General features: G+C 39.7%; 1 protein-coding gene across 1 annotated transcript; it reads left to right on the top strand.

Moving 5' to 3' along the window:
• The first annotated feature begins 12 nt into the window (after positions 1 to 12).
• si:dkey-206f10.1 (adenylate cyclase type 8) lies at positions 13 to 25,920 on the top strand. Its single transcript, XM_061746741.1, has 22 exons — positions 13 to 176; positions 7,430 to 7,749; positions 11,066 to 11,277; positions 11,378 to 12,112; positions 16,067 to 16,216; positions 16,357 to 16,487; positions 17,557 to 17,668; positions 17,760 to 17,887; positions 18,067 to 18,225; positions 18,519 to 18,753; positions 18,882 to 19,052; positions 19,151 to 19,251; positions 20,440 to 20,641; positions 21,583 to 21,675; positions 21,793 to 21,953; positions 22,105 to 22,186; positions 22,285 to 22,443; positions 22,653 to 22,799; positions 22,891 to 22,983; positions 23,155 to 23,269; positions 23,368 to 23,570; positions 24,594 to 25,920. Exons 3-22 carry the CDS (start codon positions 11,122 to 11,124, stop codon positions 24,807 to 24,809), a joined length of 3,549 nt encoding a protein of 1,182 aa, XP_061602725.1. The 5' UTR covers positions 13 to 176; positions 7,430 to 7,749; positions 11,066 to 11,121; the 3' UTR covers positions 24,810 to 25,920.
• The last annotated feature ends 2,075 nt before the right edge of the window (positions 25,921 to 27,995 follow it).

Raw genomic sequence — 27,995 nt, 5'->3', positions numbered from 1 at the left:
TCACTGGCACAATGGACCTCACTATCCAACCACAGAGAGAAGAGGGTGGAGAAAAGCTGGGAAAGAGGGGCACCGTGGGACAGTCATTCACTCAGTGGGCTTGAAGTTCAGGGAATGTAACCTTGGATGACAGCGGGTGCAAGTTCAGGAAAAATATCTAATGGAGGAATTTCTGTGTAAGTTCATGCATCTCACACTTGGCTGCAAGACCAGACAAGACATGCACACACCTGGAAAACTAAAGCAAACAAATATTCCCCCACAAAAACAAGGTCCTTTATTTTTATCAACTAGCATCATTTTAAGGCATCTTCTTTCAGTTTTTCTCCTATACAGGTTTTAGAAAGCATCCATCATGTCTCATTTGGGTGCTGGAGCAGATGTTGACCACCTTCTACACTGCCATCATACAGTCTGTTCTCTGCACGTCCATCACGTGTCTTGCTTTTCTTTTGATGTAAAACAGAACGTAGTGAAAGCGACCTTTTTACCTGTAATTGACTACGGAGATGTGCTGTATATGAATGCATCTGTTCATTGTCTTCGCATGTTGGATAGTGTGTATCATGCCGCACTGAGATTTATAACAAACTGTGTTCTCTCACCCATCACTATCTTCTCTACACTAAAGTAAATTGGTCATCGTTACATGCTCGTCGCCTCAGTCATTGGTATATATTCATTTATAAAGCCATTCTGGGTAAAATTCCTTCTTATTCATCTTCTCTTTTAACATGGAAACGAGGATGTTATAATCTCCCGTCAATGGACATTTTGCATTTGGTTGTTCCAAAAATAAGAACGGAATTTGGGAAGAAAGCTTTTAGGTTTTCAGCAACAGATGCTTGGAATAAACTTCAATCCAAACTGCATTTACGAAACCTCATACCTGTGACTAGATTATAGACATAGATAATAGACTCTGATGAAAACAGTGGAGTTCAGACTGTCTGTATGCAAGCGTTTAATTAATTATGTCTTTATGTAATTTATTCATTTGTTTGTTTTTTATCTTTTAATTCTGTAACTATGTTGCTGCTATCTTGGCCAGGTCTCCCTTGTAAAATAGATCCCCGATCTCAATGGGACTAACCTGGTTAAACAAAGGCTAAATAAAAATAAATAAAAATCCCTGTCTGGTTCGGATCGGCCACCAAACTAGACATGCACAGACTGCAACGGACAATTAGGTCTGCAGAGAGGTAAATTGGGACTAACCTCCCATCTATGCAGGACCTGTACCTGTCCAGCACCAGGAAACGGCCAGGTAGCATCTCTGCAGACCCCTCACACCCAGAACACAGTCTGTTTGAACTCCTCCCCTCTGGACGGCGCTACAGAGCTCTGTAGCCAAAACCTCCAGACTCAGAGACAGTTTCTTCCCCCAAGCTGTTGCTCTGATGAACTCTCATCACTCATAGAGTCTCAGAGTAATCAATAGTAAGCAATAATAATAATAATAATAATAATAATAACCACATATGCTGTAACAATGCACCTTTCAATAACCATGTCTACCTCATACTGCTGCACCTTTCACTTTTATAAAAATTGTATACATGTTAATAAGAGCTGTCATTTGTCTATTTTACTGTAAAAAAAAACATGATTCTGAATCTGTGTTTAAAATCTTAAAATAAAGGTTTGAAAAACATAAATACAGGACTGTCTCAGAAAATTAGAATATTGTGATAAAGTTCTTTATTTTCTATAATGCAATTAAAAAAACAAAAATGTCATACATTCTGGATTCATTACAAACCAACTGAAATATTGCAAGGCTTTTATTATTTTAATATTGCTGATCATGGCTTACAGTTTAAGAAAACTCAAATATCCTATCTCAAAAAATTTGAATATTCTGGGAATCTTAATCTTAAACTGTAAACCATAATCAGCAATATTAAAATAATAAAAGGCTTGCAATATTTCAGTTGATTTGTAATGAATCCAGAATGTATGACATTTTTGTTTTTTTAAATTGCATTACAGAAAATCACAATATTAAAATTTTCCGAGACAGTCCTGTAAAAGGTTCTGATTCTGGTAGTAGTAGTTTGGTGCCGCTCACCTGTCATGTCGGATGTGAGTCACCAGGGGGCGTAGTTCTCCCGGCTGCAGGCGGATGGGGAGGTGGGCCGCGCTGGCGCTGGGAATCCGGGAATCCGGTCTCCGCTGAGGCTTCGAGGATCAGGAAAGTCCCCGGTTCGTCTTCGGCCCGCAAAAGTTCATACCCCCGGATTAGCTGCAACGCTGAGAAATGTTGTTGATATTAACTCAACACGTCTGCGCGTGTTCACATACATGGCTAAGTTTTTAATCGACGAGCGATAAGCAAATGTTAAGATTAAAAACAACCCGAACAGTAATTTAAAACCACGACATTTGCCACAAATTACTAAACGTTAGCGATGCTAGCTGATACTAATACGCCCGACTACTTTCCCAAGGTTTCTAATGGGCTTCAACTTTCACTAGATCACATGTTGCAAACAAAACAAGAATGTACAACTATGAAATGTGAAAGGACGGTTTTAAATACGTCGGTATTCGCTGCCAGACAGGTAAGAAAGCTAACACAGCCAGGCTAATCTCTAGCTTCATGCCAACACCGTTTATATCAGCACTCTTGCTTACCAGGAAGTAAATACAAGTACAATCCTTCAAACTTTTGCCACAGGTGAAGTTAATGTAAGACGCCCTGGCGGGAGTTTAGTTATCCCAGGACAACATATAAATTTGCAGCGTTATTGTTCCTTTAAGCAGCGGCCGCAGCAGCGTGACCGTGTGACAGACAGCCCACGTCCGGTTACCATGGAAACCATCTTACTGTCATTATTAATCACTGCATTTGCTTGGTGATATAAAGACAGCAAAATTTCACGAATAACAAACTAGACTCGAATTATATTACCTTCGGAGTCGTAATAACTGTACACATTCATGAAAATATGGTTATGTTATTTCATTTATTTATTTTTTATTTATCCTTTATTTATCCAGGAAAGTCCCATTGAGATACAATATCTCTTCTACCAGGGAGTCCTGGTCAAGATGGCAGCAGAAAAATACATTCAGTTTCATATAAAAGAAAATACATACAAGGACAAGTAACTTTACAAAAAAATAAATTAATTAAAAAAAATAAAAACATATCAAAACAAGAAACAAACAAACATAAAACATACTTTTTGTTTTTGTTTTTGTATTTGCCTCATTTAGTATGAACTTATTTATTTTTAGTTGTACTTGGATTTATCTTTAATCTATCTGTTTTTGGTTGTTATTTTTTATTAGTTTTTTTTTTTTTTTTTCACTTAGGAAAATTAATTTTCTTTTTTTTCATTGTTTTCTGCTTATTATTATCTTTAGTTTTTATTTGTTTTTGTGTTTTTGTCTTGTTTTTCTTTTTAGTTGTTGTTCTTTGTACTTGTTATCTACTTTGTTTTATTCTGTTTAACTAACATTTTATATTGTACTTTAAAAGTTTTATAGAAATGTATATTTGTACTATTGGACCCCAGGAAGAATAGTGGCTGCTGAGGCAGCAACTAATGGGGATCTGAAATAAATAATAAATAATAATAAATACAAGGATCAGAAAGCTAAAAAGAATTTGTGACAAAGAATGACACTTGATTAAAAACAATGACATTGTTCTGTGAAAAATGATTTTAACATATGTTTGAACATGTTAAGAGAAGGTAAATATTTCAAGTTGAGTATGTGTTGTAGCTCATTCCAAGCTTGCGGTGCATAAAAGGAAAAGGCCGATTTACCCAACTCTGTTCGAGTGCTTGGGACCATGAGGAAAATTTTCTCTGATGATCTAGTGTTATAGCTACTGGAGTAATGTGAGAGTTTAGGCAAGACAAGGCAAGGCAAGTTTATTTGTAGGCTATAGCACATTTCAACACAAGGAAATTCAATGTGCTTTACGTCAACATTAAAAGCGGAAAGACACAATTTAACAGTAAATAACAAATAAAATGAAATAAAATTATAAGAAAAGAGGTAAAATAATAAAAAGCACAAGTTGTTAAAAAGTAAGGGCAGTAGAGTACAGCAGGTAAGTATTTAATTTAGGAGTACGCTCTAGTAAACAGAAATGTTTTTAGCCCTGATTTAAAGGAGCTGACAGTTGGAGCAGACCTCAGGTCTACAGGAAGTTTGTTCCACCGGTGAGGAGCAGAATAACTGAACGCTGCCTCACCTTGCTTGGTTTTTGTTCTTGGGACAAACAACAAACCAGATCCAGATGAACCTCAGGGGTCTGGGAGCTTCATAGGAACTAACAGATCAAGCATGTATTTTGGTCCAAGACCATTCAGGTCTTTGTAGACCAGCAGTAAGATTTTAAACTCTATCCTTTGACTCACTGGAAGCCAGTGTAGCGATTTCATGACCGGTGTAATTTGGTCCAGTTTCCTGGTGTTTGTAAGGACTCTTTAAATAAACTCTAAAATTTGGTTTGTGGTCACCTAAATTTAACTGAACTGCAGGCTTTCTGGTGTTAAAATTGCAGCAACCATAAGATAAATAGAGAGTGTAAATTATCCCAAATCATTGAGTTACTACTGAGCAGACCTAGTAGTCAGGGGACCAGCACTTGTACTTGAAGATCCCTTTATAATCTTTCGGTTAGTCAGTGGCAAACACCCCAAAGTTGAACAAAATGGTACAAAACTATGACAAAGGAGACACAATTAATCAAAACAATCAAGAAAAGGCACAGCTATAGAAGAAAAATGTCTCAAAACAGTCAGCAAGTGACTCAAATCATCTGAGAGGGACTGGAAATAGCTTAGAAAAAGAAGAAGAAAGAAAGCTGCTTTTCTAGTTCCACCTTATTGTCCTAATAAAGTCACTTTTGACTCAAAAAGGAACAGACAGCTAAGTGACAAAAATAGAAAACCTGAAGTTGTGAAATAGCGGAAAAAATATCTACGTCAATTTGGATTGGGAACATGAAGTGTCCCATGAAGTTTTTATAGGTTTTCATTTCAAAATATACTTGACTGTCATATTGTACTTTTAAATAGGGCTAATGGTCACTAAGGTGAAGAGTCATCGCAAAGTCTTAACATTCTCCCTACATGACCCCTGCTCAGGTTCATTTAAAAGAGCTTTGTGTGACTGCCCATGAAAGCTACAAAAAAGTTAACCCTAACCGTACCACAGCGCATTATTGAAACACACCAACAGACAAAAATAGATGTCTGTATCTGGAATAAGGTTGATGTTTGGTAAGCTTATGCAGCGTAGGTTCTTTTCTTGTTGTGGATTTGGCTTCAGTTCGTATAAGCGTCAGGTGATATTTGAATGCCCAAAGCACTCTGCCTTAATACTAATTAGTTTATATAAATCTTCCCATAGCATCATTTCAAGACCATTTCCTTCTGCCCCTACATTTTTATAAGTTAGTTTGAGATCAAATGAAACATACAGAAAGATGAGGTTCTGTGTTGAATTGCTTGTTAAGAGTTACTGTAGATGCTGACACTGTAGCTGTTGTAGTAGAATTGCTTCCCTCAGACCTGAGGACTATTTCCAGACCTACGGTAATCAGTATGAAAGGTCTGAGCCACACAGTCACACGGGACAGATAGGAACTCATTAGATCAGCCTTCAGGGCTTTGAGTGTTGCCAGGAAACAATTACCAGTGAAAAACTTTAACCAGCTTACCACCATGGAGACCACAGATCTGCGGTAGCCATCAGTGAGAAAACGTGTTTCTCACTACTTTCAAGACTAAAGCTCATAATAAGATTTACTTTTTTTAAGTAATTCGGGTTTTTTTTGTCCGTCTCAGTCAGCCATATGCAAAAAATACTCTTTTTTTTCCTCTTTATATCACTAATACACTCAGTCAGTCAGCACAATTTTATTTCTTGTGGAGAACACGTTGCTGTCACAAAAACATCAAATTGTGTTTTTAAAAAAACTTCCACAGATTTACCCACTGTGGGAACACTGATTGCTGCTGTAGTGTACCTTAAAACGTAATCTGTTGTACAGTAACTGCAAATTAACTGCATTTCACCAAAGAATTTATATTCCCGAAATCGTCAATATAACTGTTGTATATTTGTTGATAATAAAGTCCAAAATTACAATATTTAACAATTTTACAAGTTTTGGAGTGGAAAATGTTTAGTTTTACAGTTTCCAACAATTTAAGGGATACCTACAATAAAAGTATTACCGGTATGTCATTTTGTCAAAGTTTTTAAAATTTGTCAGGAAAATCTGCAAAAACCATGGCAAAAAACGTATTATTTAGATTCTTAGATGTATTTAATTAGTGTGAGTGAGTGTGTTTTAAATGTTTTCTTCTTACAAGAGATAGCTAAGACAATGCCTGTGAGTACATCACAGAAACCCAAAAGCCTTTCTGATAATCCTGACTCAGGTTTGGGTTTTAAAGTGTGTAAAGGATGGTCCCATTGGACCACGGACATCACTGAACAGAGACAGTCAGAAGTTTTAGACACCACGGACTTATACATTTGTAGAATTTATAGAAAAACATTTTTAAAGTCTGGATTAACATCCACATAAATCATTTTCTGAGGTCCATATAAATAACTTTGGTTTGCAAGAAATTGGCATGTTATTAGTAAAACTACAAGCAAGTACCGGTAACTCCTTTCAGTTTGGTTCTGCATATAGTTTGCAGGATTGTTACATCAGCCACTATTCCTGAGACAACCTTCCCACTTATCCAGGCACTATGAAAACACTGGCTGTGACCCCTTAGTGTCTGGGTCACAGGGTTAAGTGTCCCACCAAGAGGACACTTCAGCACACGATGAGGCTGGAGATTGATCTGTTGATCATCCAGTGAGAAGTAAACCGACCCACCTCTCAATTTAAAATTATTTGATAATATTCAGAGCTGGGTGGTAGCTTAATATGTGAAACTTAGTAAAAGAATAAGAACATGTATTTTCATTTCATAAACAAATCACCTTTTCCCTCTGTAGAGTAGTGAAATACCATTTGGCCTCTTATACCCTTTCAGAAATGCTTGGATATAAACGCCTAGAAGAAACGGTTTAATTTGACACTGTTTGTCATTCAACTACAACAGGGTCATGTGAAGGTGTGAGGAGACGACTGGGCTTTTAGGCAGTGGTTATAAATGTGCACAGCATGACGGGAACTCTGACATAACACGACAAAGGCAACAGAGAGACAGCCCCTTTGCCATCACATCAGTATTAGAGCAAAGTATATGAAAATAAAAAAAACTGTGTGAAAGAGAATTGCAAATAAACTTATATCGTAATACTCTGTTGATATGTACACGTTGCTTTTGAAAAAAAATGACAGCAGTGCATTTGTGTTGGCATTGTCTTGAGGTTAGCTGGTTAGTGAGAGTGGCCGCTGACTAATTAATCCTCTTTGCATTCTTCACTCCTGCAGCCCTGCTCTGCCGCAGTTGTTGACTTCATTGCAAGAGAGTCCAGGTGGTGACCTACAATGCAGCCGGAACAAGTTTACACATCTTTGATGGACATATACCTCATTCTACCGTATCACTACTGAGTACTTTGTCACAATGCATTGGGAGTAATTCCAGATTAATTTTTTTCCCCCCTTTTTTTGGGATTATGTCTCATTTTCATATCTGTCAACAAATGCTGTTCCGTGGAATCAGCAGAAGTGGATTATGAGAAGCTATCTCCATCTATCTACAAAAGATGGGCATGAGGAGGGACGGTACAATATGTAAAAGAGTACAGGTTAGTGTGGTCCTTCTACAACAATGAAAGATATTCGTAAATTGTAAAAATAGCTTTGCAAGTTAAAATTTGTTGTGTGCAGGCAAACAGCAATGACATGGTGATTCTTCCTGACAGAAATGTTGTTAGATGCTTCCAAAATATCGTCTCAGAGTGAATAATTTATCCAACTGTCACAAGGAAAGGCTTAATAAAAAATTCTGCTTTTGGTGTGAAACATTTGAACGTATCCACTATGTGTAATTTGGATACACGACGTGGATGAGAAACAGAGTAATGACAGCAGATATTTAAAGAGCGGGACAGCAGCATGAAGAGCCAGAAGGACCTGAAGGAGTTTAACTCTGGGCTTTAACCAGCTCAGGGCTAAATCTGTTCACCAGATAATTCATTTGAAAGCTGCCTTTCTTCTGGCAACGACTGTGTCAACACATGGAGCCAACCAGGTGGCTTCTTGAGAGTGTGTTGCATAGCAGGGCCTGTCTGCATGAATCAGGATCTTAGAAGGATTTAGTCTTTAGCCATCTTTGGTTTTTTTGGACAGATGGGACAGACTTCTGAATTCATAAATCATTTTTAAGAGCCGAAAAGCCTGAAGCCTGAACACTATATGAGTGTTAAGGTACAAAAGAGAAAACATCATTGAGACATCTGAAATCTTCACTAATGGAAGTGGCCCAAGCGTGGAAAGTGTAATGATTATGACGGACTGCGGTGATGTTACTCTTGACCTATTATAACTGTATTACAGCTTCACCCAAGTTGTTTTTGTTGCACACATCAAAAACTTTTCATTATGTCATGTCAAACCAGAAGTTTACTTTACCAGCCATTCATGCCGGTGGGGTCATAAAGCATGCAGTGAAGTACCTCCTCAGTGCTAAATGATACATTACTCCGTTAATATGTTCTAAAACAATTAGATTTTTGCAAATTCAAATAGCTTTATTTATTTCTAGGATTAATTAAAGACAGTAGTTTTTCAAAACATTAGCCAAAACCACTGCTTATGGTGATTTAATATTTGAGGAAAATGACCCAATATCACACACCCGAGTGGCTATGAACCTCCAAAATCTATAAACCTCTAGGTGCATTGGTAATTTGAAGTTTTAAGTTATTCCAGTGTTTTTGACTAGTTTTATGACTAGGGGCCAGTACCAATACACCCCCTAGCCCTACTTTTCAGCCCTACCACTAAATTTTGCGCGTTCCCGTGAGGGTAGTGGTGTCCCAATTCCTCTTTGCATGTAGGGGTAGTGGACATAACGAGGGCTAGGGAGTATGAATCTAGCCCTTAAAAGCTTGGGATTTCAGATGCTGACTTCGCGACGGAGGGCTAGAGAAAATTTCCCAGAATGATTTACGTCATCATTTGCAGACTGAATCAAACAAAAAAACATGGCGGACATTTCTAATATTTAGTGAATAAAATCAATATTTTGAGTTAGTTTCTGCATAAAAATGCGTTTTGATTACATTTCTAGCGAGAAATATATATTTTACTTTCATAATATTCACTCAGTGAATGTACATAATCACTCGCTTGGTCGTTGTTGCGTTGTATCTTCAGATCTCGCCAGAATAAAGGCTGATTTATGGTTCCGCGTTACACCAATGCAGAGCCTACGGCGTAGGTTACGCGGCGACGCGTGCCGTACGGTGCGCGTCGCCACGTACCCTACGCAGTAGGCTCTGCGTCGATTTAACGCAGAACCATAAATCGCTCTTCTCATCCCGAAAACATCAGAGCAAATTTCTTAACAGGCGTTATTTGGATAAACTGAGCCCAGCTTGGGGATCTTAACGGTTACTTTTACGCCTGAAAAAATATTAAAACTTAATAAAGTGGCATATTAACAGCGCTACAGCGGAAATTAAAACAGCTTTTATCTCTCGGCTTCCTGATATGGTGTGACGTATGTGCAAACGTAACTACGCAGTCGCTTACGTACCCGAACGTAAACCACGCAGTGACGTAGCAAGTGGTGTCCCAATCCTTAGGGAATATTACAAGGGCCCTACCTATTTTTAGGCTGAAATAGTGGGTGAGGGCTAGTGGTAGAGAGTAGGGTGAACATTGGGATTGGCCCTAGTGTTTCTCAATCCTGGTCCTCGTGGGCCCCTGTCCTGCAGGTTTTAGATGCTACCCTGCTTCAACACACCGTGATACAAGTACCTGTGTCATCAACAGAGTTGTGCAGACCTTGTTCAAGCTAATGAGGACCTTTAATTAGAATCAGGTGTGTTGGTGCAGGGAAACATCTAAAAGATGCAGGACAGGGGCCCACGAGGACCAGGATTGAGAAACACTAGGTGTTGGAGAGCATTCTGTTTTATATCATGAATGTGGATCTATCTAATTTTGAGAGTCACAAAATGTTTTGTGAAGGTAGACCTCAGAAAACCGAATTGCCTCTTTGCCCCTCGGGGTCCTTTTATCATTAGTCTACTAAAAACTTGAGTGTGATTTTTTTTTAATATCTTATTTAAATGTGATAAATAGGTGAGTCCTATTGCAAAAATCACCTTCTTCCAGTTTAGACTTTTGGTCAAAGTAGAGCCATATTTGCCCTATAAGGAAATATGTTAATACTCCTGTCAGAGCATTGAAGTTGTCCTGGCAAATGGTCCTTGGTGTTCCCAGAGCTAGACTTAAAAACAGAGATGACCAAGCATTTTCAGGCGCTGGTCCTATTCTCTGAAACATATTACTGGTAAAACTATTAAAACTGTTGCTTCATTCAGGCCTTTGCTTAAGACTCACCTCTTCTTGTTGTCTTTTCAATCAATCCGAGTTGACTTCTACTAAAAATTGCCAAAGAAAATGAAAAATGTTTCAGTTCAATAAAGTTGATTTGAATACTTCCAGTTAAACAGAAACCCCTCATGGCACTTTACAGAGAACGTAAACAAGTTAAGTTTGTGCTAAATTAAATACAGACCCCTTGATGCAATTATAATCTCAAATTAAATCCAATTTACTATTGTCAAATAGAAATGCTGAAAACCTAATGTGAGCAGTTTCTGTGGGGAAACCCACCAACATCCCAGAATTAAAGCTGTACTATGCAGACAAATGGTGAGAAATATACAAGACTGATCAAGATTTACCAGAGGTGTGCTACACAAGGGTTCATAGCAGAAACTGAGGAAAAGGGTTCATATATGTGATATTAAACCATTATTTCTAAATAGGAATATAACTAAGAAGTATAATGTACAGCAGTTTCTTTTCAAATCCATATTACTGAAGCATTTTAATTTGCTCATTGCCACTGTTTTCTCTTCTCTCACCTTCTCCTTCGTGTTTCAGCCTGCTGCTTTCTCCTGATTTGAGACCACCAGCTAGTGTCAGTGAAGGTCATCACCATGGTGACCTTCGCTGACACGACGCAGGTCTCCCATTTGGAGCTGCATGAGCCTCCCTGTGTGAGTGCCGCTCTGTCTCCGGGGCTGAGGAGGAAAAAAATGCTGTGGCAGAACGCAGTGAAACACATCATCACCCAACAGGAGCTCAGCTCTCAGGTGATTGTTTCACTATTTAGTAGATTCACTTAATCAAAATCATTTCTATTGTTTTTTCCCATATTGGCAACACAAAGAAACTAGTTTCCCTTTTTGGCAGGTGGGTGTGGAACCCGCACAGAAAATCTTTGTGACGGATACTTACATAGACGAGATCAACAGACAAATCCGCAGCAAGGCCTCGCGTGGGATCACGAAACGGCGCTCCTCTACAGTCAGAGTCCACCCCCGTGGTTCCTACAGCGTGCCGAACAGTGTCAGGGGTTCTGCACAGGATTACACCAGTGATGCCGACTTCTTTGTCCACTGGGGCAATACTATCCGTGGTGTTTACATACCCAGGCTGCGGCACACCTTCAAGTCCCGGGATCTGGAGAAACTCTACCAGCAATACTCTTCCCACCAAAGACGAAACTCTCTAGCCATCACCAATGTCATTGATGCAGTGGCCAAGCTACACGTGTTGGTTCTGTACCTGGCGTTGGCCCCAGGGGGTGTCACTGACACTCTGCGTAGCTACATGACAATCATTTTTATGATTTTAGCTATAGCTCTTTGTATCGTGGTGTTAACGTGCAAAGATTCCATGTCCCCAGACTGGCTTCATTACGCTGGTCTCGCCAGCTGGTTGTCTCAGACCACCCAGGTGTTGGGGGGAATGGCGTATGGACTAGAAAAAGACCCATCTTGGTATGTTTTGTTCACACTGTTTGCAACATACACGCTGTTGCCACTACCTCTGCTGTGGGCCATGTCCGCTGGCGGCCTCACCTCAATACTGCACCTTGGGGTGGAGATGGTGCACCACTATGATGATGCTGTTCTTTTGAAAAAGGTGAGAATCATGTGTATATATCAACCTTTAAAAGCCTTGAAAACATTTTGTCTGAACATTTGACTGATTCTTTAATAGTAAACCCTAAAACGAATCCCCTTTTATTCATAGATGTTTGTTGTTGTTGTTTAGTTATGTGCACTTTTGGATCAAGTTGAAAACAGTCATAGTATGACTTTTGCATTTTTTTCCCCTTTTATTTCAATGTTTTATATAGCTTTTGATCCCAGGAAAAGCTCCAGAGTCCACACCAAATTTATATTTTCTTCACGCAAACCACATTGTATTCTAACCTGCATGAAACATTGCATTTGTAGTTCAGATTTTTCTTTTCTTTGCTAAAAAAGAAAAAAATATATTCTTAATTGTATAATAATGTAATGCCTTCCAATCTGATAGCATGGACTGTAGAAGAAGAATTGGACAACCCCCCTGAGAAGTCAGCATACAGTATGTAGTTCACAGTTCACAGTTCACAGTGTCCCGTGAACTGTGTTTCTTAAGAATTTAACTACTTCTACTTTACTACTTTAACTAAATTTGACTACTTCAAATACCCTGTTTTCTTTATTCTATAACAAAGAAAAACACTGTAGTAGCATTGTCTCTTCACAATATTCATACTATATTAAATCATTTGTCTTAGTGATGTATAATAATAACAAAAAATAAACATAATTAAAGCTGCAAGCAGCGATGAACGGGCCCTCGTGCGTGCAATTTTCACCAATGAAGGTCAAGGACTCAAAACTAAGTCCGATGACACCACCAATGACTCTTTATGTCAAACCATTAAAAAAATATGGCAGAAAGTAGAAACTATCAAATATCGACCAATCAGAAGAAGTAGTGGGGCTAATTTGCACCAATTATGTACGCTTTTTGGGGTCTATCGCCGCCACGGTAACTCTTTTGACTGAGAAAAGTAATGCCCATCGTTGCAGGATTGAGACGCACATTTTGATGTATAACACACCTGGGTGCACGTTACGTTTCGGGCCGTATTAACGGCCGAAGAAGTGGCATAAATTGCGCCAAAATTACATGATTAATTCAAAATGGGTGACTTCCTGTTTGGTTTCGGCCATGGCGCCAAGAGACTTTTCTTTAAGTTGCGACATGATACAGGTGTGTACCGATTTTCGTGCATATACGTCAAACTGTATTGTGGGGCTTGAGGCACAAAGTTTTTTAGGGGGCGGTGTTAAACCATTAGGCCACGCCCATTAATGCCAACTATTGCATTAATGGGCCTGGCTTGCGTGCAAAATTTGGTGACTTTTGGGGCACACTTAGGAGGGCAAAAAGGCCCTCATTTCGTCGGAAAAATAAAAATTAGAAAAACGAGAACGAGAACGAGGAAAACAATTCCTACAGATACAATAGGGCCTTCGCACTGTAAGTGCTCGGGCCCTAATAATAACAAAGCCAAACGGGCCCCTTGAACAGCAGTGGTCTCATTCTGCTCTAAACAAACAAACAAAAGAATTAAATAAAGAAAAACACATTTAGCCCCAAATTGGACCCTGGAAAGGTGGTGGTCATTCTGTCCCTGTGTGTGTGTGTGTGTGTGTGTGTGTGTGTGTGTGTGTGTGTGTGTGTGTGTGTGTGTGTGTGTGTGTGTGTGTGTGTGTGTGTGTGTGTGTGTGTGTGCGTGCGTGCGTGCGTGCGTGCGCGCGCGCGTGCGTGCGTGCGTGCGTGCGTCGTAGTAGGTAACTTAGGTTACCTCAGCTACCCTACACTGAGCTGTATCAGCACTTAGCCCACAGTAGATTAGCCTACCTTTGACTCGTTTTAAAAGATGGGCTGTTGGGATTTCTGTGCAGTAAAGTTAATAATTTCTCAGCGTGAGAAATGCTGTGTGTGAATTTGTTGAAATGCCGAGTCTAACACTCAGTGCGTGAGAATTGAGAGCCATGTCCTCCTTAGTTCAGTTACTGCAAGTTAGCTACTTTAGCTTGGCTGCCTTAGCTTATGTTTACGTATGGTGCTAATTAATACAATTTTCTAATAATTAAAATCCATCTCCATTTCAAATGTTGCTCCTGAAAGGAGTCCTGCTAGAGCTGAGATAAGGACTTGTGGTCTCAACTACGCCTGCTGCTCATGTGTGGTGTCAGTTCAATGCCAAATATATTGCGAATCAAAACACAATCTTACAATCAAAATCCACACTGTGCAGGGGCCCTGGATAGCTCGGTGGGTTGAGCGGACGCCATTCACAGAGGCTTTAGTCCTCGTGCACGTGGTGCAAGTGGATGCCCATTTCTTGTCTAACTTCTTTCCCAATAAAGGACAATAGTGCAATAAAATTTTGAGAAAAAAAATGTCCAAAACCCAGAATCTGTCAACAATAACTCAAAACCTCTGATTGACAGTGCAGTCATCTTTCTTTGTTCCACTGTCCATCAAGATTGATGGAAGCAAGTTTTTAATGTCACTAATAACATTAACCTATCAATGACATTAATAATTTGATCATATATGATAAAGAAGGGATGGACAATAACAACTTAACTTTCCATGACTGTGACAGGCAAGTTTTTGGCGCTCTGAGTCATTCAGTAGCCTATAAGCTACTAGATCTCGGCAATGCCCCACCTCCCTCCGCTGCAGATTGATATGGCACTGTTTTGAAATGTTTCAAAATTGCAACTGCAATTTGAATCTGAGATTTTGTGTTTTGATTCACAATACATTTGGTGTTGAACTGATGATAAACTCTCGGCCCTTGGGCATTGATAATCACCTTCGGTTCTGGCTGGCCTCAACAATCCCCTGCTTGTCCTCGTATTATCTCTTGCTGCCCTCAGTTTGGACGTCGTGGCCCAGTTACTCAATATGGTAGGATCCTGCAAGGATTCAAGCCAAAAATTTCTCTACTGCAGCTGCTGCAAGATGCAGAAGCTAGTGAACTAGAGACAGTCAAGCTGGTGTCCCCTCGTTAGCCTCGGCCATAAAAAGCCATATTATCTTTAAAATAAAAAAATATTATGCCCTGTTATTCACAACCCAGAAGTCAAGTCAGGATAGTGCAGAGCACTAAATCGTCAAAGTGAGGACAGGTAGTCACTGGCTATGGCAGCTGTCGGTCAAAAAAACTGTCTGGATAGTTTTTCAAATCTTCATAAAAAAATGTTTTTTTGGTTTTCTTTTTTTTTCCAATGTGAATTTAATTCAATTCAATTCAATTTTATTTGTATAGCGTCTAATACAACAGATGTTGTCTTTAGACACTTTCCAGAGACCCAGAACATTTAGTACAGGATCATTAATTTGTTTATTTTGCAGATGACCACATGATTATTTTGTATTATTGTATGTGGATTTCTGTAGCCATTTGCATTTATTCTACATTGCATTTTAACAATAGTTCAGAACAGTAATAAACCATGATGTGAGCATTAGGTGCCATATTGATTTAAAACACAATGCACAAATAGGTACAGCCAGGCGTGCAGAGTGAGTGCAAGTTAGGGATGTACAAGAGTTGAAATTGTTAAGAAAGAAGGTGTTCATAGAGAGATGAGTCTTCAGGCACAGAGAGACAGTAACAGCCTCACAATTGATTGCTCCTGCCACTATTAATGAGCCACAAATGATAAAAGGCTAAACAAGACTACCTTGTCGGTAGAAATAGGCATTCTAGACAACATTCCTCAGAGTTGCACAGTGCTCAAGAGGAAGCTTAAATAGCTTTGTCCGGTCACTCTGACTTTTCTTATTTTGTTCAGTCCAGAGCAAGATGGCAGTCTTTTATGTTAATTCAGAAACAATTTGTGGGTACACATATTTAGATTATCATATGGGATTTATATTGTACAGGACTATAACCTTACATTTCCTTGTGGACTCCCATATAAGAGGTTTCCCTCTGACTTACTTGCACAGATGCTCTGTTTTCCAGGGTAAAGTAAAGCAGATGAATATCAGTCGTACTCTCCTTCATTGCAGGTGCTTGCCAAAGGCCTGCTGTATCTGGGTATGAACACTGCTGGGTTATTCATCCACTACCTGACAGACCATGCCCAGAGACAGGTTTTCCTAGAGACGCGGCGCTGCATCGAGGGTCGCCTCAAACTAGAGCAAGAGAACCAGAGACAGGTACGCTGAGGGCTGGCACTTTCCTTGAGTTTTGAGCTGGACGATTAACGTGTTGTAGCGTAATTCTCTGTAGAAGTTCACATTATCCCTAAACAAAGCATTCATCGATTATTTGACTGTCACATCATGTTTGCTGACAGGAGCGCCTGGTCCTGTCAATCCTGCCTCGCTTTGTTGCCTTGGAAATGATTGCTGACATGAGCTCAATGGAAGATGAACTCAACCCTCAGGAGTTTCACAAGATCTATATCCACCAGTACAGAGACGTTAGGTACACAGACACACACACACATACACACACACACACACACACACACAAACACACACACGCACACACACACACACACACACGTATATAACTGCAAGGCTTGTATTTGTGTGTGGTGCTGGGACTGGAAATCCTCACAAACTCTTCAAAATGTTCAAATATCAAGTTGATATTTACATTTAATAATATGTTAAAGGTGAAGTGATGCATCCAAGTACCGAAATAACAAACATACCGAAGGTTATGATTGAATTTACTGAATGAACACTGGGCAGAGTTATGTGAGGTGTGCAGGGTTCCTGAGCGAGTAAAAAGACTGGGCAAGAGTGGAACCAAGGGTGGTTTAGAGTTTATCTGGATAGACTTATACAAGCCAGGTTTGAAGTCAGAGAAATGGAGAACAGGGTAGAGGAAATGCAAGTACACCTGTATATTCCCAAATATGTAAGGTCTCTCAGAGTGATGCAGAGCATTGTAGTCCATGCATTTGTTACTTCAAACACTCTACTGTCAAGCTCCAAGCTTCCTCAGGGTTCCAAGAGTTTCCAAAAATAGAGTGGGTCTTGTGAGTCTCCGTCATCGCCTGTCCCATGCATGCAACAATCCAAGCTGTTAGTTTTACTGTTTAAGTTATTTTATAGTAACTGAAGATATATGAATTAACTTGTTATTAATTGAACTGAAAAATATTAAATTGGCCATCTTAAGGATGGACAGGCAGCTTGACGCGGGTGGGCTCTCACGTGACGACAGCTGGGATAGATTCCAGCATCTGCCCATCTTCTCTGAAACCCTGAGGAGGATAAAACACTTAGGTAGATGGATGCATGTATAGATGGACTGAAGGGCAGATTGCAGGGTGAATTGTATTGAACTGAATCACGTCTTAAGGCAAATGTAACATCAATTTTCTTTTTTCTTTTTTTTTGAGATGCTCAAAGAGAATACATGAGTTTCTCAGTGATGTTGTATTTTTCAAAAAGCCATTGGGAAGCCTCATCCCTTTGTGTTCACAGATAAATAGTGTTTTGTCTTCTCTCCATTTCTTTCTCTCCTCTCTCTCTCTCTGTAGCATTCTTTTTGCAGATATCAAAGGCTTCACTCAGTTATCTATGAACCTGTCGGCCCAAGATTTGGTTCGAACCCTCAATGAGCTTTTTGGACGCTTTGATCGACTGGCAGAGGCGAGACAGCCTTTTTTGTTTTCATAATGTGTGACAGACTGTCTTAGCAGACTTTCACTCTGACGAGTCCCTCTTTTATCTCTCATTGCAGGAGCATCACTGCTTGCGTATAAAAATACTGGGAGATTGTTACTACTGTGTTTCAGGGGTCCCTGAGCCACAGCCTGGCCATGCCCGTTACTGCGTTGAGATGGGCCTGGCTATGATCAGCACTATACAGTTAGTGTAAACGTAGCATATAACGAGAAAACAGCTTAAATCTTTTCTCTGCTTAACAGAAAAGTAGAAATATTGATGAGTGTTTAGAACATCTACAGTATCACATATTCATGTGCATCATTATAATTTAGTCAGACAGTGATGGTATAAGTCTAACAGAGTCACTTTACCAACTCCAGACTCGTCCGGAAGCAGCTGAAGTTTGATGTGAACATGAGGATCGGTATCCACTCTGGTTCTGTCCTGTGTGGCGTGCTGGGCCTGCAGAAATGGCAGTTCGATGTCTGGTCCTGGGATGTGGGAATCGCCAACATGCTGGAAGCTGGGGGCATCCCAGGGTGAGTGTCTGAAAGAGCAAGGAAACAATTGATGTGTGATATTTAAGCATCACCACACATATTTGCAGACAAGAGGACTTCTAACTCTGGATAATACCCATATAATGATGTATAATGTTTTTTTGTGCGTGTATTTTGTTTTTCACTGAATGCATGAATGAAATGGAAATATTTTTCTACTACAAAGGATCAAAAGATCCAGATTTATGCTTATTTACTTTAAAACTTTGATCCTTTCATAGGTAAAAGGAAAGTTAACTTTTATTTGTATACCCTCCACCCCCCCCATCCAGACGCGTCCACATCTCCAGGGCAACTCTGGATTGCCTAGAAGGCACCTATAAAACAGAAGACGGCCATGGCCGTGAGAGGAATGAGTTTCTCCGAAAACACAACATCGACACCTTCCTCATTTGCCCTCCAGAGGAAGGAAATCAAGATGGCAACGCTGAGCCTGTCAAAATCCCCAAAACTGTTCGAACCTGGGACCCAGAGATCCCTTTTGGGCACGTTATTGACATGAATAGCGTGAGTGAAAGGATCCAAAATGACGAACAGGCCAGATTAATAGTTTTAATGCTGAAGCGTACTGTGTGTCAGCCTTAAGTCACTTACCTGCACTGACCTGTTTAATCGTTTATTTATTTTGATTGCAGATACTGGCCTCCTTCACTAACGGCTCACTGCCCAGCATATGGCAGTCGACCTCCAGAGAGATTAACAAGCGCATCAAACATGCAATAGAGGTTCGGAGCAGCGAGCGTATGCACAACGAGCACATCACTCCACTGTCCCTGGTATTCAAGGATTCACACATCGAGGATAAGGTACGGAAGTGTAGTTGGAGGGCGGGAAAGAATCTATGCAAGCAACAGTTTGCATATCCACGTACAAGTTACCTGAACTGCTCTTCGTTTCTGTGCAGTTCTCCCAGATTAGAGATGAAATGTTCAACTCCAACATGGTGTGCTCCTTCATTGTGCTCCTCTTCCTCATGGCTGCTCAGGCCATCATGCCTGCTCCCAGGTGGGACACGGAAACACTCACACCTCATTTGATTTGTCTAATAATTTCTTATATTTGAACTTTAACTCTGTTTTAATTAAAACGTGTTCATTTTCTATAAATAGTACCTCTTTAATCATTTGCTGAAATTATCAGCTCTTATGTCAGAGAAATACACAACAATTCCTACACTGTTATTTTAATATTACACTATATTTAGAGTATGATTCTTTTTTGTGTGGCATCTGCTTGTCGTATCAAGCACATAGAAATCCTTTATTTTCCCTCAAAGAGCCTTAAATGTGAAAGCACAAATTGAAGACACCTAAAAATATCTTGGTGGAGCCAAAAAGCAAAAAGCAGATGAATAATGTATCGCCGTATAACCACAAATATGTAAAAGAAACCACATACGATCCGAAGCAAATATAAAGAGACAGACGCACATTAAAAAAAATCCCAAAAAGACGTATTAACCTTTAATGCCTGCAATATAAAATAATACACAAAACAATTCAAATTTTTAGTATTTGAAGTGTTTAATATTTATTGACGTTAAAGACATTCCCAATTTTGTCAGTGTTTCTAAATAATATTTTTTGTATTATTATGAGTTACACTGGGTCATTTCATGTACTTTTTTATCTATTGGTTTTATTTTTCTTTATTTTGTTTGTTGTATAAAACTTTTTGTTTGGATTATGGGGATTACATCAAATATAATGCATGTGGAATTATAGGGTCAAGTAATCATAATTACCAGACAAGAATGATGAGAAACAAAGCTAGAACACAGTAGCAGCTACAATATCATAACATTTAACCAACATTTTAGCCAACATGGCAAAAAAATAAATAAATAAAAAATATCGCAAAACAGACAAAGTAAGATGGAAAACATCCTACACTCAAAATGAACAACATAGGACACAAAGTTATTAAAATAACACATAAACAACAAAATGAGACATAAAATGCTCAAAATTGATGCAAAAACCCTAGCAACCATGAATAGTCTCTGCATGTTTTGTAGTTGTTTGATGTTTCCTTCAGTCTGGGTTTATGGTCCTCCATAGTTCCAGTCCTTCTACTCATGTAATCAAGCCATTCATTCAAGTCCCACTTGTTCTCAGAGCAGTTCAAATATTGACACTTTTCTGTCTCTGCCATTGCTTCCTCTTCTTATCCTCCCTTCCTGTTTATTTGCAGACAATTCCCCGCAATCCTCCAGTTTTCAGTCTTTCTACTGGCATATATGCTGCTGCTGCTGGTTGCTCTTGCAGAAGAGTTCAGGTGGACTCCGGCAGTGCTGCAGCACTTTGCCTGCTGGATCCATGAAAACAACAGCGCCCGCAACATCCTCACCCTCACAGCTATTGTCATTAACTTTGGCTTGGCCTCCACTGACATGGTGAGAACGTGAACAACACTTGAACGCTTGATAAAAAGTCAAATCCTTTTCTTTGCTAAAACATACGTATGTGATTTTGCAACCAGTCGTTTTCATTCCTCATGTCACTGACACTTGTAAGGTACGTCAGCATCGGTCTAGAAAGATGCAGTTATTTGCATAGTCATCCCTGAAATTCAGAAATGCAGGAAAGGGGAAGTTGGACTGCATTGCACTGTTAAATGACATCAAATTTAGAATCTTTTTTTATCCAAAATGAAAGATCATGTCAGCAACTGGAATCTTTTGTAATAAATACATATAATTGCCAGGCATGCAACTTAAATGTTTTGGCTTTCTATCACTTCTTACTTTGATGATTTTTGGGGGGACAATTCTGCCACTTTGAGCTTTCAAACAATACAGAAACACTTAACAGCAAACACTAGCCTGTGAACCACCTGGTGAGAATAATATACCTTTATTGCTACTGAACTCATTAATTTCCTCTTGGGTTTTTAGTAAATAAAAAAAGTGTGAATATTTTACTTGTTTCAACGTTTACATTCATGATTACAGATTTATTACTTATGTCATTGCATACCGGTATCTTTGAAACATAACACTAAACAACAGCAGCTCGTTTTTGCTGCCACCTTGTGGCAGAGATTAGTCAATGCCGTTTGTCATTCAGTTGAAATAAGGCTAAACTTTGTTTGTTATCATATTTTATGCTAAAGATGGTTCAAATATATCATTTACAGAATTGAGAAACTTGACACATAACAGTTTAAATGTCTTAACACACTGGCTGACACATACAAATATCTTTTATGGATATACATAAATATAATGCCTTAAATCTTCAATGCATCTGATGAAAAGATATTCATCAGTTTCACTGTTATTTACCTTTTCCAGTCAAGAGTAGTATGCATTTGTGTTTTATGCGCGGTGTGCAGATGTGGTGCGTCCTGACAACAACCGAAGAGGCTGACAATGTGGACAAAATGAAAACCAGCTCACGTGCATTCACTGTCTGCATTTACCCTGAGGTGAGGAACAAGACTAGTTTAGAGGAGGTCCAACGTGGTGTTAAGTGAATTAAAGAAAAAAAAAAAAAAGCCTATCAGGTGTGCTTTCACTTCTCAGTCCTGTCTCTGTCCCTTCAGATCTTCGTGTTGAGTGCCGTGGTCACCATGGTGACATGCGCTGTCTTCCTGCGACTGAACTCCCTGCTGAAGCTGGCGGTGTTGCTGCTGGTGGTGACGGTGTACTCTTATTTCATCCACCTGGCCTTTGCCACACTCACACGCCAGGACATGCAACATAGGTCTAGACTTACAGTATATTATTCACATGATTAGTATAAATGGCTACAGATTTTTTGACTGTGTTTGTCATTTGGTTGAGAGATTACAACTGTCAGTACTGGATCTAACTCTGAATCTGTAAATCAGCTCAGTGCATTTCATTTGTTACAGGTCTCACTATATGAGGAGAAAAGGAATTTCTATCCTTCTTATGGGCATGTTTATAGTTGCTGTTTTCTACAACGGACGGCAGGTACTAAACAGTGAGGTTTTCTTGGGCTTTATTTTAGATTTAGAGCAGAGTGTGTGACGCTGGCAGGTGATGCTGGATTTGTACGTCTGGCTTTGCAGTGGGAAGCTACTGCCAGACTGGACTTCCTGTGGCGTCTGCAGGCCCAGCAGGAGGTGGAGGACATGAGGGAGTTACGTGAACATAACGAGTGTCTCCTGCACAACATCCTGCCGGTGCATGTAGCAAAACATTTTCTGGAGCGAAACAAAAATGATCAGGTACCGAAACTTTTGACTTCTGCAAATCAGACCCAGAGGGCTGACGCTGCTTTGGAAATACTGGACCTCGGCAATAGCCGACTTTTTTTTGTTTTACTTTCCCAAGTGAACGCAGCACTGAATAAATCAGTCATTTGTGACTCATGTAACAAGGTTTTTAAGAAACCTGTCTTCATAATTGACATGTGTGACATGTGTCTCCCTTGCAGGAGCTCTACTCCCAGTCTTATGATGAAGTGGGCGTGATGTTTGCCTCCGTCGCCGGCTTCAACGAATACTTCGAGCAGAAAGAGATTAAACATGAAGGGGTGGATTGTCTCCGACTGCTGAATGAGATCATAGCGGGCTTTGATGAGGTAAGAAATAGATCAGACAGAGACGTGGCGCTCACTCAGTGTCACTCTGTCATGTATAACTTTTTTTTAAATATCTTTGTCTTCCAAAAAGTTGTTGGAGGAGTCATACTTCCACTGTGTGGAGAAGATCAAGACAATCGGGAGCTGCTACATGGCGGCGTCTGGTTTAGCTCCAAGTAAACGGGTGAGAGGTCTTCCTGTTTCATCCTGTTTCCATGACGTTTTAGAAATAATGCAAACTTTTTTAACAGTATTGTATATAGTTTTGTGCTGTCTTTGTTCTCATCCATTTCTGGCACACCTGTAAATGTCATCTGGCCGTATCAACCTCTAAACTGACCCTTGGCTCTGTCAGGCATCCATGGATGAGTGGAATCACCTGAGTGAGCTGGTGTTGTTTGCGTTGGCGATGCAGGAGACATTGAAAGAGATTAACAGGCACTCTGCCCAAAACTTTGAGCTGCGTGTTGGTAAGCAAGCCAGTTGGTGTTAGTATTGCAGTATTTTGTATGGTCATAGACCTGCAATCAAATATTTAAATGTAGTCTCTGGTGTTGCACTCTGTCAGGCATAGCCCACGGGCCAGTGGTCGCGGGGGTGATCGGGGCCATGAAACCACAGTATGACATCTGGGGATCAACGGTGAATCTGGCGAGTCGCATGGAAAGCACAGGTGTGAGCGGACGCATCCAGGTGCATGAGGCCACCCGCAAGATCCTGGCCGACTGGGGCTTCGTCCTGGAGCTACGGGGAGAAATATTTATCAAAGGGGTGAGTGGGGACTAATTCACTGGTAGATGTAAAGCTACAAAGTTCCAACCTTCCACAATGACGTGGGATTTGAGAAGATATTAAGTGAAAAGGGCAGATAGGAACATCTTTCAGACCAGAGATTTTGCTTTATAGCATATAATTATTGTTTAACACTGGATTAAATATGACTTTTTCCCTTCTTTAGGGCAAAATCCAAGATTGATGTATTTGATCTCTGACATTGGTTTGTTTGTCTGTCAGCAAGAATACATGAAAACAATCAATAGTTTTATTCCTTATTCATTTCAAGGTAAAATCATTCATCAGCTTGCTGGGCAGGTAGAGCAATTACAACGGACATTGGCACATGCCCAGATGGCTTTCTTTTTGAATTTGCTGACTATGGTGTTGCTCTGTAAGTCACCTTCCAGCTAATTTATTGTTTTTAACCTGTTGAGAAACTTTGAGAAATAATTAACTTTGAGAAATAATTAAATCCCACCTAAAATGAAACAGGATCATGTCACATGCAGTTTCACTGGTGGCATCTATCAGGGCAAATGTATAGTAACAGTGGATGTGGTACAAAATAAAATGAAATGCTCACTTTAACAGAACCATTTTGTTATTTTCTGCTCCAAAGAAGTGATGTCAAGCAATCTTCAATTTAATAGCAGAATGAAAAGGACTGTGCACAAATACACACGTCTCTCTTACTGTTTCCACTAAAAGTGCCTGTAAAGATGAAGCCGTTATCAGTTGTGTTGCTCTGCATTTGGATGGAGTTACACTATATGATCTGTGCAGCCAGAGTCAGCGGTGCGCTGATAAATACTGTTCATGCCATACAAAAGTTTCCCCGGTAAGGTAACGGGCAAATTCCATTAAGTTGCTTAAAATACCACCTTTTGATAAATGATCCTTCCTAATCAGTATGGGATCAAATATTTTATGCATGAAGGCAGCTTAATTAAAACATTGAGGGTCAGTGAAAAAGGACCATGGCACTTTATAACCACTCTTCTACTTTTTGCACCGTAGGTGAGCGAGTACCAAGGGAAAGTCCGCACATACTACATCAGCACCAAGCGCAGTAAGCGGGACATCGTCGGAACAGAGAGACGCCCAGGAGGGCGAGCCGGGGGACGCATGACCCTGGCAGGAGTCGTGTTTGGTCTTGTCCAGGCCAGACACAAAGAGAAGATGAGAGAGAACAATGGGAACTTTGGGTTGATTCCCTGTAAACTGGACTGCTGAGGGCTGCACAAACAGTTCCCACAGGTTTACAGGCTGGGGCAGATTACACCTGAGCACATGTTCCAGCTTCTTCCATGCTGCTTTCATGTCTTTTATTTCCCCTTTCAAACTTAAAAATATTGGACAGCTTACTTAAAACTGTCCACTGGATTCCTTATGTCATGGGGTTCAGCGGTAGTACTGAACATTACTGCATGTTGGACTGGCCTACTTTAACTTGACACAAACATCTTGAGAGCTCTGTTTTCTTTTGTTTTCGTAATGCCATTTTGTACAGTTATAAAAAGCCAACATGTCTTTTCATTTGCTGGGATGATAATACAGCAAAAAGTCAGACTTCTGAGCCAAATACAGATTACCTCTACCTGACCAGATAGACTGGCCTACATATACCACTGATTAGTCTCTTTTTTTTTTTAACTAGTTTATTCTTTTTTAGTGGAGTTTACAATTACAGCATTGCTGCATATATGTATATGTACTGTATATAAACTGGTTGTTGTCTGGTTTTGTACTGTTAAATGCTTCTTAAGCTTATTTTGAGATTTCTGTCATAAGAGCTCATTGTCACTCTTTAAAACAAAAGGAATAAGGACTGTTGAATTTTTCCCCTATGTAATCATAGTACATATTAGAGGCTTGATGCAGATTACCATTGTCATATGCAAACTTTAACTTCACATTAAGGCAATGAAATCCTCAGTGGGACCTTCTGCAGTCACATTCATCGATTGTTCAAATGTGTAAAAGGTGAAAGTCTAAAGAACAATAACCCAAAGTTTGCACCTCCAATGTTTATGGCACAACATACGAAGCAGCCCTTTGATGATCAAGTAACATTTTACAGTATGTGATATATATATATACAATTTCTGTAAGACTGTTAGCAAAATTGGATGTTCATTTTTAAATGTGCTGTGTTCATTTTATATTTTTTTACAGAAACATTTAATAGTAGATGCTTATATTTAAAAAAAATTACATATATAGTCTGTGGTTTTTAAGGACATTCATTAAATGATTATTGGAATGGATTTATAAATGTGATGCGCTTGTTAAAAGTTAAATTGTGCAAATTAACTTGCATAATGGGGAAAATAAAAATTCATACTTTGCCATATCAGTCTGTGTGTGTGTGTGTGTGTGTGTGTGTGTGTGTGTGTGTGTGTGTGTGTGTGTGTGTGTGTGTGTGTGTGTGTGTGTGTGTGTGTGTGTGTGTGTGTGTGTGTGTGTGTGTGTGTACATATGCTTGTCCTGTGGGACGGCGAGGTTGATTTCTCTTCGCTCTACTAGTTCTGGCTGCTGCTCGCGCGGGTATTTTGTGACGTATACCAGGCCGGTCCACTGATCCTCTGTTATGAAAGATGGTTCACTCGGTTGTCTAAAAATGATTTTGTTTCAGGGCCATGCAGAAGAAAAAATATTTGAGAAGGGAAGATTTTTTTTTTTATTGTGGACTTAGAGAAAAAAGTCAAAATGTCGAGAAAAAAGTCCAAATGTCGAGATTAAAGCAGCACTATGTAACTTTTCCACCTTAATATAATATTTCCAGAGTCATTGTGATAGTACATCAACTTCCAACAGGTTTAATGACACCTCTGTCATGGTCGGAGGGGTATGTATCACCTTCACTGGCACTATGTAACTTGGAGGAGCATGGTAGGAACCCTTCCACACTAAAAAACTACACATTTTTACGATTTTGACTGCTTACGGCATACATCACTTCCCCCTCCTTCCCGATTCGTAGTCGAGACGAAAGCTGGGCGGGGCTTGGAGCGAGAGCTCAGCAGAAGCTGGTATCATGGCCGAAGCAGCGAAAAAAACGAAGAAAATAAAAGTTTTATCGGAGGAGGCGTTACTTTCCGTTATTCTGTAAACCATGGTAACCTGTTGCTTTGTTGTAGCTGCAGCAGCTCCACACATAACATAATGTGGGGAAAAGATCTCTAATGGTTTAACTTTTCACCACTTTCCTGCCTGGAGGCAGAACCACGGAGGCCGAGTATCTAAGATAACAGAGTAAAAGAGTGAAAGAGTTGTCGGCTCGCTTGGATCGGGGCTGTAAGATGACCAAACATAACCTTCCTCAGTAAATCACAAACAAACACTCACACAGACCGGGGTCAGATCATTCACACGGGTTTTATTCCCCACTTCTCCAGCTAAACGCACTTCCTGGCCAGCTCTCTGCGGTGCGATTAACCCCAATCTTCAGATAAAACTAGTTTGTTGAGGAAAAAATATTAACTTTATTTGTAGCTGCAGAGGGAAAAAATAATCTCACGAGGAAAACAAAAACATTGCTCACGCCTCGGAGCCTCTTCAGCATAATATAGCGGTCAAAAAAGAAAAAAGTAAGAGTAATACAAAACATGTACTGTATGTTGTACTATTATACAAATGTATTGAAACACATGGCGAGTCAAACATTTACCAAAGCAGCTGCCAAACACTCCTAAACAAGGTAGCCTAAGACGTGGGTTGTGCAGAACTGCGGCAGTAAGTCCCTACTAAAGAGTGGAGCTCCACTCTTTAGAAGGGATTTCATATGGACCCAAACCGTTTATAATCATTATTTTCTCCATATACCGCTCCCTGGCTTCCTTGTTTAAGGTATCCCGGTAAATTCCAGTTCCTTTCCAGCAGTTTAACATCTTTTTTTTGCGTTCCATCTGTTCACTTGGTGAAACAGAAAAGTAGTTTTGAAAGTCCGTCCCGTCTTCATTTACTATCAAAACAAATGCACGCGACGGAGACAGGATCTTTCCGGCAGTACACGCTGGTGCTCATGGGGAAGTTACATTGTGCTGCTTTAATGTTGAAATACAATTTCAAAAATAAAGTCGAAATTTCGTGAATAAAGTCGGCATTTCGAGAATAAAGTTGAAATACATTTCTCTACATTTCGACTTTTTTCTCGACATTTCGACTTTATTCTCGAAATTGTACTTCAACATTAATCTCGACATTTCGACTTTTTTCTCAAAGTGCATAATGAAAAAAAAATCTTCCTCATCTAAATTATTATTTTAATTTTTTTCCTGCGTGGCCCTAATACTCTTCCATAATATGAAATTTAGCCAGTAGAAGAATGACATTAACCAATAAGAGACCAGAAGTGTCAAGTAACGAAGTACAAATACTTCGTTACCTTACTTAAGTAGAAATTTTGGTTATCTATAC

Source organism: Cololabis saira, chromosome 18 (genome assembly GCF_033807715.1).
Source record: "Cololabis saira isolate AMF1-May2022 chromosome 18, fColSai1.1, whole genome shotgun sequence".
Classification (NCBI taxonomy): domain Eukaryota; kingdom Metazoa; phylum Chordata; class Actinopteri; order Beloniformes; family Belonidae; genus Cololabis; species Cololabis saira.
This window is presented reverse-complemented; position numbering and strand designations above follow the sequence as displayed.